Raw genomic sequence first — 13,045 nt, 5'->3', positions numbered from 1 at the left:
ATAGCACGAGTGGCATGAGCGCGAAGAACCGGGTCGGAATTCTACCCCTGTCGTCTGCTTCAGAAGACAGGAAGGGTCACAGTACACCGTAGCCCTCTGCACCGTACGCTGGCGTACGAGAGAGCATTGCGCACGTGCTGTAAGAGATCCAAGCTTTTCCTCCAGATAGGCATCAAGGAATATAGAGGCCTTTACGCCGAACCTGCCCGGCGTCCGGCCAGGAAAGACATTGGAAAAAATGCTAGAACGAGTGTTGTTAGTGGAGCGTTGCAAGCGAATCGCGAGAAATTGCTATTATAATGCCATGAAGGTCAAACATATATGAAATTAGTTAAGTTTTACTTTATATTTGCAGCATTTACGAATTTTTGAAATTTTAAATCTGGGAACGCCGGGCGTACGGGCGTACTATAACGCTACGCCACTGGTCGTTACAGGCGATTTCAACCAACAACCTTCCACCAAATTTTCGTCTTTAAATAATAAATAATAATAAATAACCGATTTATCAATATTTTGGTTGAAAATTTTCGTTTATACCCTAGTACAAGTTATCTTGCTCCTCCAATTAAATTCTGCATAAATTACTGATTTGATTACAAACACTAAAACGTTAATATTTATTTATTTATTGTTTTAAGTTCACTTTAAGCACAGATAGGCTAATCGGGACAGGACCTACAGTTTAAAGTGGGATCCGAACCACTATGTGCCTCCAACGGGTGTCGAACCCGGGACCTCTACTAAAAAGTTAATCGTGATGACGAGAATAAATTATAAATTGAAATGCATGCTGGGACAAAACTACAGGGTGGCTCAAAAAGTCACTTAACACCCCCGGTACAAGGCCACTGCAGCGCGCAACGTGGAAATGGTAATGACCAATCGTTATCAGGCCAAGGGGGAGCCACATTGACGCCACCCGCGCGGTCGGCGGCCATCTTCATGTCCGCCATCTTGAATTCAACTTTAGAATTTTAAATGTGAAGGGTGTGATATGATATATCAAATCAGGCTAGAATTTTACGAGAAATGCAATGGTGAAGGTGTTTTTGACGTATCTTTAACCAGTAAAACTTTATGACTGAATTCTTGTACCAATTTGCTCCTTTTCGAGGTGTTAGAAAAATGCCTTAAAATTTGTTTAGCGTATTGGTAACGCATCGAGATCAAAGTGACGTCTAGGGAGAGAAGTTCGCATGCCATTCCACAAGATTTTAATCGGATACATCCATGAAGAGCTGTGCATTATGAATGGTTGTCGCGAACAATTTACATTGTGACGCTTCCATTGAATTAAAAGTCCTTGACAGTGACAAGGCTAATGTTTATGTTCATAAGGAAGTTCATAAACAGAATATGTGACCTTTGTCATCTGATAACTAACTTTGGACAGAAACTGCTTCACAACGTTCCCATAGTGTTCTGGTGTTCCTCCCTATTGAAAAAAAAAAAAACTGTAAAAAGTACCTTCTTCCATAAGCAAGGATGAAAAAACCTGTTTATTTAACAAATCCAAGTAGCTCTAAGCATTTAAGGTTCCGTTGATGGAAAATTGACTAACCAATCGTGTTCCACAAAGCACACCCACACCATTAACTTATCAGCACTAACCATTCAGCTTTGATCTGTCGAAAATGGGTTATCAGATAAAAAGCATCGAATATCCTGTTTGTGAACTTCCTTATGAACATAAACATTAGCCTTTACACTGTGAAGGACTTTTAATTAAATGGAAGCGTCACACTGTAAATTATTCGCTACAGCCATTCATAATGCACAGCTCTTCATGGATGTATCAGATTAAAATCTTGTGCAATGGCATGCGAACTTCTCTCCCTAGACGTCACTTTGATCTCGATGAATTACCAATGCGCTAAACAAATTTTAAGGCATTTTTCTAACGCCTCGAAAAGGAGCAAATTGGTACAAGAATTCAGTCATAAAGTTTTACTGGTTAAAGATACGTCAAAAACAACTTCACCATTGCATTTCTCGTAAAATTCTAGCCTGATTTGATATATCATATCACCCCCTTCTCATTTAAAATTCTAAAGTTGAATTCAAGATGGCGGACATCAAGATGGGCGCCGACCGCGCAGGTGGCGTCAATGTGGTGCCCCCTTGGGCTGATAACGATTGGTCATCACCGTTTCCACGTTGCGCGCTGCAGTGGCCTTGTACCGGGGGTGTTAAGTGACTTTTTGAGCCAACCTGTGTACATACGTCGTTGCATGAGCCACGATTCGAACCTGACTTGGCTTTTATAGTTTGAGTTGAAAAGAGAGTCTGTCGCTACATGTCTACGGCTAGTTGATAGGATTAGATCAGAGCTCGAAGTGTAAATTGTTAAGGGGGGGGGGGATGTTTGTTCGAGCCTTGAACTGGAAGAATGTTCCTATGGTTTAAGTTTGGAATGAGACAGTTGTGAGGATGCATTACGTGAATCTTGCTAGCTGGGGAGTATACACCCCCATTCCCCTCTACTCCGTACTGGATTAGATAAATTTTACTGAAACAGCTTGGGAAGATGCTAACTTAGAACAAAGTATACAAAGTATACGTATAAAGCAATGGTCAAAGGAGTGCGTGCAACATTTATTTGTAACTGGAAACGTATGATATTGATACAGATGCAAAACAACAAAATCTCTTGAATTATTCCATCCTCTTTTGAACTTGATACAAAATTTCGATTGAGCATGGTCTAATTGTTTCAACAAGACTCTCAGTAACTGTATTGCAATAATGGATAAAGTCAGGTAACATTGTTGAAAAATACCCCTGGAGACAATATACTGGCTCTGATTTGGGCGATGGCGATTCTAAATTTTTCGTTCAAGTGCTACTTGTAAAATTGTTCGTTTGGAATTTAATTGAAATTGTTGTGTATCCAACCGTGGTAAGTTTTATATGTATTCCAGACAAAATATAATAGTAGGTAAATTTTGCATCATCACGTTCATTCATTCTGTATTCCAGCAACACTACACCAAATTCTCGTCAATACCTGATATAAATATATATTAATGAAAGTGAAGTTAAAAATAGAAACAAAGAGTACCAATAGGCAGACTATGCTCTAGCATAAGTACAGTGGGATGCATAAGTATTACCAAGTAAAGTGTCCAAGACCCAGGGGCGCCGACTTGTCAAAATTATTGGGGGTCTCTGATCACTGAATTAAATTAATGAATGACTCCCTCCCTTCCTTTTTTGAGTTTTGGCCTCAGTGTTCGGAATCTCGTAAAAGCTCATGAATTCCTAAAAAAATATTAAAATTTTCATTTACAGTTCGAATGCAAAATGTCAATTGTTCACGGATGGATATGTCACAAGTTTCGTCAATCATAATAGCAAAATATTCCCGACTTTTAATATCTGCTACCACGGAGCGCAAAACAGATCTCCCTAATATATCAATTATCTCGTTCTGAATGTCATGTGAGAGCCATTTGTAGCCCGAACGTCCCATCCACTCTCCTAGTTCATGCACATGTTATTTTGAAACTCTTTTTAGTAAAAATGTTAACAATACTCATAATTATATAGTTAGTATATAGTAATAAGTCATGTGTTTTTCTGTCTCGGGTCATAGCACCCCCCCCCCCCACACAAAGTTGGTCTAGAACATTTCAAATGTGCATTTAAAGTTAAGTTCATGTGGCACAATTCAGAGTAAACTTTACAAGAGAAGCAAAATAATACATTAGATTCTCTTAAGCAAAATTATTTGGGGGGCTCTGCCCCCACATCGATAACATTGGGGGGGAGGCTCGAGCCCCCCCCTCAAAGCCCCATGGAGTCGGCGCTTATGCCAAGACCATATTCATGTTCATTATTTTACTCAATGCGAGGTTCAAGATTTGAAATAAAATGCCAAGCAAGCTGCTGATAACCTCTGCACAAACTTATGTAAAATCCATTCCTTAAAAACACGTACGATGCAAGAGAAATAATGAAAATAGTCATGGACAATTTGCCGAGCGATACTTGTACATCCCACTGTACAACTCAATTCCATAAAAACGCATAGCATAATGGAGGGAATATAACGAAAATAGTGATCGACAATTTTCTATTTCTATCCTTCAGGTTGATTGTACATGAATTTCTATCAGGACACAATTAAGTAGTTACTTTTATTATCATACTAACTAATTGCCAGGGGGACCGAACTGACACTTGTGAGTAGGCTTATATTTACAAATTTGTATGTCATAAGATATTCGAGAGAAAGGTGAAAGGAATTACAAGAAAATATTATAATATTATTTTTAGAAATCAATTCAGCACAAAAATATATTAACACCAAGATGCATGCTGTTCTAAAATTAACATTACCGCTTTGCTCAGAAAATGAAATGTATTCGTGTCAACACCCCTTCAACAAAATCAGTCTAGTATTTATTCTCAGCGTGTTTAGACATTTTATTGGGAAATAAGTACACTATGTTAAGCTATTGTTAATGAAAATAGTGCGGTAAGGTTGAATTTAATAATTTCAATAATTATCAAATATCTTACTTTAATTTTTTCCTTTCAGGAGCTTAGAATTACATGAATCGAAGATGCATGGATTTAGGATCGAACGAAAAGTTCGAGTTTGATACTTTTTCTTTGTTTTTTTACCTTTGAGAAAGCAGCAAAGTTCATTTGAAAGTTCGCCAAAACAGTGTGAGATCATGGATAGGAAATGTTCTTCTGCTTCCGAATACAGGAAGCGCCAATTATCAGAGTCCAGATTTCCAGGGGCACTGAAGCCTTCTAAGTCCGCAGAATGTAGACTGGACTCGGCGAAGCCGTTTAACTTCAACCGCCAGATGGCTTACAACGACGAGGAGGAAGATGCCATTTCGACGTCATCGGGTGGTGGTAACTCCTCATTCTGCTCGTGCTGCGTGCTCTTGGCAAACATTTCACGTCACGTGAGCAAAATAGAAGAGCATTTTGAGAAATTTGAACGCATGAGATGCCAGGAGCAGAGACGAAGGGTCACGCGGAAGTACAACGCAATACTTCAAAGACAGAGGGAGAAAAGCGATCAAGCACCTCCGCTGGAGAGTACGATGCTGAAAGTTCCTCACGTTACAAAGTCTGATTCTTCGACTGTGGAACATGGTCCTGCTGGCGAAGATACTTTCGCAGAGACAGGAATGCGCCATAAATCACAAGCAACATCCGAAGAGCCTTCTCCGTTTGTAGGGATTGTGTATCCAATTGGAGACTGTAGAGTCTCCACCATGGCAGACATGGACAGTAAACCTTCAACCCCAACTGAAGGAGACAGCATTGGTCAAGGTTCAACCGAAGATGACATTTCTGCTGAAACGGTGCATGTGCTTGTAGAGGATGAATATGGTTCTTCGATAGATGACTTCATGAATCGAAGTGTCGTAGACAAGTTAATTTCAATAAGAATCCAAGAGTCATGTGATTCCTTGTGCCGTTCAGGTGAAAACATAGTGACAGAAATGATCTCATTGGCTGATCGTCCGCGGGAAAACGAGTTGAATGGACTCAACACACTCGACGCAAAACTCAACACAAGCAATGAAATCGAAGAGATGCAACAATGTGTAGAGGATTTATGCTGCGAGCTGAATAGACTGAACACAATCGAAACAAGCTTGAACACGACTAGTGAAGCAATCAAGACACAGCAAGATATGGAGGAGGGTTGCTGCGAATTACGTGTGCCGACCACACTAGACAGGAGCCTTGAATCCAACAAGATACAAGAAGTAGAGGATTCCTGCGAGTTAAATGAAATGAATACAGTCGAAACAGGCTTGAACATGACCAGCAAACCCAGCGAAATACGAGAAAATATGATGGAATGTCGGTACGAGTTGAACGGATTGGATACAGTGGACACAAACCTGAATATGAGCAGTGAACCCAACAAAATACAGGAAAAGAAGACATCGTGCGAGCTAAATGACCTGAACACAATCGAAACAAGCTTGAACACGACTAGTGAACTCGGCGAGACACAAGAAGGAATGATTGAATGCGCAAGTTTGAATGTGAGCAGTGAGCCTAACAAGGTACAGGGATTTGAGGGTCCCTGTGAATTAAAAGAACTGAACACAGTTGAAACAAGCTTGAACACGACTAGTGAACCCAGCAAGATACTAGAAGATGTGGAGAACTACTGCGAGTTGAATGAACTTTTCATATTGGACGCAAGCTTAAACCCAAGTAATGAACCCGAAAAGATTCAAGACATGGAGTTTTGCTGCGAGTCAATTGCACTACACACATTAGAAGCATTCTTGGACACGAGTAGCAAATCAAGCAAGACAACACAAGTCATGGAGGAGGGTTGCAACGAATTATATGGACAGGACGCAATGGAAACAAGCTTCGAACCAAGTAAGACTCAGCAAGATATGGAGGATGATTACAGTAAGTTAAATGTACCTAACGCACTTGGCGTGAAAACAAGCAAACAACTCAAGACAGAATGCATAGAAATTTGCTGCGGTAACTACGCAGAACACTTAGTACCCGACCTAAACCAGGACACCGTTGGTGAAGAAATGTGCAATACTATCACCATTCCCTCTGCAACATTTACTGGAGATGACAGGACGAGCAAAGCACAGAATACTGCTGCTATCTTCTCAGAGAGAAGTGATAACGAGTTAGAGGAAGTGGGAAACGAGAAGATAGCTAGTGGCAAATGTCTTGCTGAGGAAGATATAGATCAATTTGAGAAACCAAAAGATGAAGACGACAGCGTCACTACATATCAGTCACTGTTGCACCTAAAAGAAACCCTAAGTCGTGAATCCGTCGCAGCACTTGGAGAAGACCAACCACCAAACCTAGAGCAGGCTAGTTGCTGCACAGGCTTCCAGCCCAATGTTCCGGGTTCAACCAGAGATATTGGGACCAACTTGTTGATACCTGGAAGGACACTGGAACTGAGAGAAATATACTTCCCGGGAATCGATTTCAGGACCATAGCGTGGCATGAGCTCGTCATCGAGCGCGATGCAGACGACAACATAGTCGTCACCCTGACAGAAGACGTCAGTCTGAAAGACCTCCTTTGTGTCATTTTCCTGTTGGCTGCTTCAGTCACGATCATGTTGTTATTCCCCCCAAGTCAATGCCTTCCTTTGTAAACAAACACTTGCCTCTTGTTCAATAAATCTTGTTATGCTGATTTTTACATGAATTCAAAATCTATCTACGTCTTAATGACTGCAGAATCACCACACTTCCACAGAAACTGAGAACATGAAAATCCCTAGCACATTAATTATATTGTGCAGTCAGAGGCAAAAATGTGTCAAGGAAAATGCAGGCAGTGATTTTGACAAAAACAAGCATATTGAAAATATATGAGCTAATATTAACGTGTTTCCTGTCTAAAAAGTCATAAGTAAGCCTGTAAGAGTAAAAAGAAATTCCGCGAAATTGTAGTTTTTAACACTGGCTCAAGAATTGTGCTATACTGCTATTTATCATTCGTTGGGCAGTTGGATATGGGGAATGACGGGGGCAGATAGCCTCCCCGTCCTGTGAGGTCTAAAAATAACAATAAATCGTCAAAGCAAGAGTAAATTATCATCAACACCTTCAGCGTTTGCCATTTACCAATCGCCACGCCGAAATATATGAAAGTAACAAAATAAATTCAATCAATATTGTTAAGGAGATTGACAAAAATTGCTCGCTTGAATGTCTCCTCTAAAAATTAAAACTATTTTGAGATTTAAAAATTTGCCAAAACTCCAAACTAATACGCTAGAAACTAGAAAGCAATTTTCACGACGTTTTTCGAAATGCAGGGGGAGGTGTATTTGAGTGTGAAACAACTCTTAATAGGCATAATGGAACTGTGCATGCTGTGTATACGGGACGGTAGCTGCATTGTCAGTTATTTTAATAGTAGGTTTATTCACCATTGTAAAGAGAGACACGTTAAACCAATGTAATTATCCATTTGGAAGAGAACGTGAGCATGTTACCCTTTGCTGACACACGACCACACCCAGTGGAAATAGTACCCAAGAGACGCAATCGAAGGGGCGGGGCACCTCTCTCTAGTAAATATCCAACATGTAATTTATTCAGGTGCCATCTGAGACATTCAACAAACAAGGTGGTTTCATGTGCAAAGGCACTTGACTTTCTATCCGAGGAATGACAGCACTGTAATTTTAATAATTTGATTAATTTCCCACTTGGGCACATTGAGTTGCTCCATGAACAATTTTCGGGAGTTAGGTTTATCGGATTTTCGGATTATCGTATATCGAGAAGAATCAGAGACTTGTCTCCCTACGGACCCTTGCGTGTAATGTGTTTGTACGTGTGAGGAAAGAGGTATTACGAAGAGTAAACCTATTTGTTCTTTTATAACTTTGCATGTTTACCTGATTAGTATTGTTATTACATTTTTGTGTTCGAATTCACGCCCAAAAATGTAATAATATAAAACAGATAAATATACACAAATATATATATATAAAGGGTGTCTCAGAAATATTTTAGTTTTTAAAACTATTAAAATAAATACTTAAATTTTTTGTATAAAGATGAATTTATTACCAATAGAAAGCTTAAACATTAAATAAATTTTTATTTGTGGAAAAGAGTATTGGACAAATGGTGACCGTTCATGTTTTCACATTCAATTATTCTTGAAGCGCTCAGAAGTTACAGTTTGAGCATGACCATGATCGTTTTCTGATTAATCAAATCTTCACATAAACGGTCATGTTAATAAACAGAACTGCCGATAATGGGCAGAGGAAAACCTCAAAAACCTTCATGAGACGCCATTACATTCACCAAAAGTTGTCGTCTGGGCTGCCCTATTAAGCCAAGGAATCATTGGCCCTTATATCTTTGAAGATGATTATGGTAATGCTCAAACTGTAACTTCTGAGCGCTTCAAGAATAATTGAATATGAAAACATGAACGGTCACCATTTGTCCAATACTCTTTTCCACAAATAAAAATGTAATGTTTAGGCTTTCTTTTTGTAATAAATTTATCTTTATACAAAAAATTAAGTATTTATTTTAATAGTTTTATATGTTTCATTCGATAATGAATTATGGAATAATATTTAGCAGGATTTCATCGATAAGTTAGAAGCATTTAGGTAAAGTTCAAGTCCTGATTGGAACGCTAGTTCGGTATCTTTAACACAGCTCGAGAGGAAGCTGACCGGACGCGTATCTTTTTTCGAGCCAGCACCTGTTTTTCTGACAGGTGCTGTTGTCACTTTTACCTGCACTGTTTAGACATTCAACCAACACGAACTGCGACGTCAGAGGGAAACTGATCTTTCGGAACTTTCTTTGAAGTAAGGAAGCGTTCCAATCAGGACTTGAACCATAACAAAAGCAAATCATTAGGATTTTAGCAGATATAAAAACAGAGGTGGCATCACGCAAAACTTTGTTTAGGAAATGCAAAGTACTCTGCCCTTTCACTATACATTCATGAAATGTGGGTGGTGTATTATTAACAGAAGGTAGAGCTGGTGTGTGACCTCACCTCCCTTCTCGCACGTTTCCAGCAGGTACCCCTCCTTGAAGTGCGGGCTGTTGGCGATGGCCGAGCGCAGAGCCATCTTCTGGTCGCGGTACGAAAGTCTCTCCATCCTGGCGGGAACGATGAGGGAGAACACGGCCAAAGGGCCAGGGAGAGGGTCTACGGGGTCAGTGGCGTCTTTGCCCGCGCTGTCTGTGCCATTCATAGTCTGAAGGGCAGCGCTCACTGCAAAGAAACAAAATACTATCTTATTCAATGGTACAAGAACACAGCATACATTGCATCCTTCCAATTTCCAGTACAATAAATCAAAGTCGTTCCCCTTATAAACTGTCTGACACCATGCACGTATTTAGAAATTTATTTCGGGGGGGTCCGAAACAAGTGTCTCAGAAATAATAATAATAATAATAAATAATATAAACGCTAAAATTAAAATAATTACATTAAATTAAATTAATAATAATTAATAAATATTAAATTAATATTGTAGTGTTGTTATTACATAAAAACTGTGTAAAAATAGAGATATAACAGCATGTATTCATTATCTAGCGTTTAGTTAAGATTGCTAAAATTTGTATGAAAGGAACTGCCCTGGCAAGGAAATCAGTGCCAAATGGATAAAGAATTAAATATTTATTAAATAACATGAAAGAATATTAGATCCGTTGACGAAAATTAATCAGATTAATATATTTAGTACTGTCATTGAAAGTTCGGTGGAAATAGATAACCCTAGATTTTACAACAAATGCTAAACAAGTGTATTTTCATTGTTTAATGTAAGTCTTTCGGGGGGGAGTCCGGAATATTGAGCTTCGCCCCTATATACGTACTTTACAGTGCGGTAGGATAGTTAAGTGTCAAGCGTCACCAAATAAAATAATTATGTTCTTGTAATGCAGCCATTGTACAGTGGCTCTCAAAAGTTTTAAGACAACGACATTTTAAACTAGGCAACCCAACTTACCCAAGGAGTTGTTGGGTTGCATGTAAAGTTAGGCTAAATTTCAGGGTTGCTACATGCACAATTGATATTTATAAAATACGCGAAAGAAAGAAATCCAAGTATTATTGTATAAAACTAGAAAAAAAATATCAGTATTACATTTGTGGCAAATGAGAAATACTTTCTGAAAGAAAGAAAATCGATTTTCTAGTATTTCATAGATGATGAGTCTACACAAAGGAAAAGATGAGAGATGAAACAGGAGGGGACAACAGAGAGGAGAAGAGAGAAAGCAAAAGGGGAAGAGGAAAAGCAAAGGAGGGAAGAAAATGAAGGACAGAAGTGGATAGGAGAAGTAATGAGGAGAAAGGCAAAAGATGCGAGAAGAGATGAGGAAAATGGAGCAAAGAGGGGAGAAGAGAGGAAGGCAATCAGGATGAGAAAAGAGGAGAGGATGAGTTTCGAGAGGAGAGAAGGAGACGAGAAGAGGGAAGTGGAGAATAGAGTGAAAGACAGAAGAAGAGAAGAACGAAAAGAAGAGGAGAAGAGTGCGGTGGAGTCGGAAAAAGGAGACAGGAGAAGAGATAAGAGGAGTGGAGAGAGTGGGATGGAGACAAGAGGGGAGAAATGGAAGGAGGGCGATATTAGATAAAGCAGAGCAGAAGGAGGGTAGAGAAGAAGGAGAAGAACAGAAGAACAGAAAAGACTGGAGACGAGAGGAGGGAAGATGTATTTGCAGAAAATATCGTCTCGGCGTCAAGAATTGATGCATTGATCAAATTATCGACATGAAACATTCAATAATATTTTAAAATGTATTTGAGAATGTATTAGATGGGTGCGAAATGCCTTTTGGTTGGGTCAGAGCAAGATAAAATCTTCCACGTAAGATCTTTGATTTTACCTACGATTATACCACTAAAAACATGAATGAAAAAGTTATAACACATGCTCAATATGACGTCCCTCTTGCGCAACACTCTGAAAGCCATGGTGTATGTTACGAAAATCAGGGATCTGGCCCACTTGCGCACACACATTGTGGATGCCTGTACTGCAATAACTCCTGAGGTTCTTCACAATGTGGTAAGGTCATGGGAGAGACGATTACACGTGTGTGTTGCGCAAGAGGGACGTCATACTGAGCATGTGTTATAACTTTGTGGTATTGTTAACTCTGCAACAATTAAAGTTAGGTGAAAACAAATGTCACAGTTGTTTTCCTGGTGAAATTCTAGCCCATTTTGATATGTCGCACGACACCCTTCCCATTTAAATTTCTGAAGTTGAATTCAAGATGGCGGACATCAAGATGGCTGCCGACCATGCGAGTGACGTCAATGTGGTTCCCCCTTGGCCTGATAACCATTGGTCATCGCCATTTTCACGTTCCATGCCGCAGTGGCGTTGTACTGGGGGGGTGTTAAGTGACTTATTGAGCCACCCTGTATATTTCTCCTTCTATTAAACAAGAACATGGTAAGATTATTTGTAATACCAGTGTACGGTAGATACATTCTTCTGCATCTGGAATTTGCTAAAAAAAATATAAACAAATAAATGAATTGACACACGTTCAAAGGAATACTTTCATGTATAAGATTGTGAATTATGATACTCTAAAGATAATTGTGTACTGCTTCAAAGGCATTGACAAATATTAATGAAATAACTATTTATGTTTGTGGTAGTTCAGGACATACAAATTGTACCCCTTTTCCCACTCGAGTTTAATGCAACGATACCTACGAAAATATCGAATGAAAAGTTTTCATCATGTGCAATTCTCCATTAAATGTTTACGCCGATTCATAGTACCTTCCTTTTCTTTGCACATTACATGTAGGAGGAGAGTTTGATCTACATTTCACATTGGTCAGCTGCTTCTACCTGCTTTCAGGAGCAAAAACTTGTAGGGTAGTGGATACCTTTAAGGATTGTCAACCTGACGGTCGTCGGTTCAAACCCCTCCGGTTTCAGAAAATTTTCATATGTTTTAGACATGTCCCATTGTGCTCATTGTCCACGCCGCGTGAAACGGAATGATTCAGTTTGGAATTAACGATGGGGGGAGGGGAAATAAAATCTCCATTTCAACGAACCGAGAAGTGGAGAAAAATTGGATAATTCTTATAAATATTAAAATTACATTCATGTTTTTAGTGGTATAATCGTAGGTAAAATCAAAGATCTTACGTGGAAGATTTTATCTTGCTCTGACCCAACCAAAAGGCATTTCGCACCCATCTAATACATTCTCAAATACATTTTAAAATGTTATTGAATGTTTCATGTCGATAATTTGATCAATGCATCAATTCTTGACGCCGAGACGATATTTTCTACAACTACATCTTCCCTCCTCTCGTCTCCAGTCTTTTCTGTTCTTCTGTTCTTCTCCTTCTTCTCTACCCTCCTTCTGCTCTGCTTTATCTAATATCGCCCTCCTTCCATTTCTCCCCTCTTGTCTCCATCCCACTCTCTCCACTCCTCTTATCTCTTCTCCTGTCTCCTTTTTCCGACTCCACCGCACTCTTCTCCTCTTCTTTTCGTTCTTCTCTTCTTCTGTC

The 13,045-nt window shown here is 39.3% G+C and overlaps 2 protein-coding genes across 6 annotated transcripts in view; one reads left to right on the top strand and one right to left on the bottom strand.

Annotated features, from left to right (window-relative positions):
* LOC145984717 (uncharacterized) overlaps positions 1-13,045 on the bottom strand; it is a 76,348-nt gene that overhangs the window by 9,758 nt on the left and 53,545 nt on the right. For all 5 annotated transcript variants that reach the window (XM_083118225.1, XM_083118226.1, XM_083118229.1 and 2 more), the window contains exon 2: positions 9,527-9,748. In XM_083118225.1, coding sequence (XP_082974351.1) covers positions 9,527-9,748 — 222 coding nt within the window. The remainder of the gene's footprint in view (positions 1-9,526; positions 9,749-13,045) is intronic.
* LOC145984686 (uncharacterized) lies at positions 2,789-7,177 on the top strand. The gene is made up of 2 exons (XM_083118223.1): positions 2,789-2,902; positions 4,547-7,177. Exon 2 carries the CDS (start codon positions 4,686-4,688, stop codon positions 7,134-7,136), a length of 2,451 nt encoding a protein of 816 aa, XP_082974349.1. The 5' UTR covers positions 2,789-2,902; positions 4,547-4,685; the 3' UTR covers positions 7,137-7,177.

This window comes from Lepisma saccharinum, chromosome 1 (genome assembly GCF_977018435.1).
Source record: "Lepisma saccharinum chromosome 1, izLepSacc3.1, whole genome shotgun sequence".
NCBI lineage: Eukaryota > Metazoa > Arthropoda > Insecta > Zygentoma > Lepismatidae > Lepisma > Lepisma saccharinum.
Note: the sequence above shows the minus strand (reverse complement) of the source record. Positions and strands in the feature narration are given on the sequence as shown.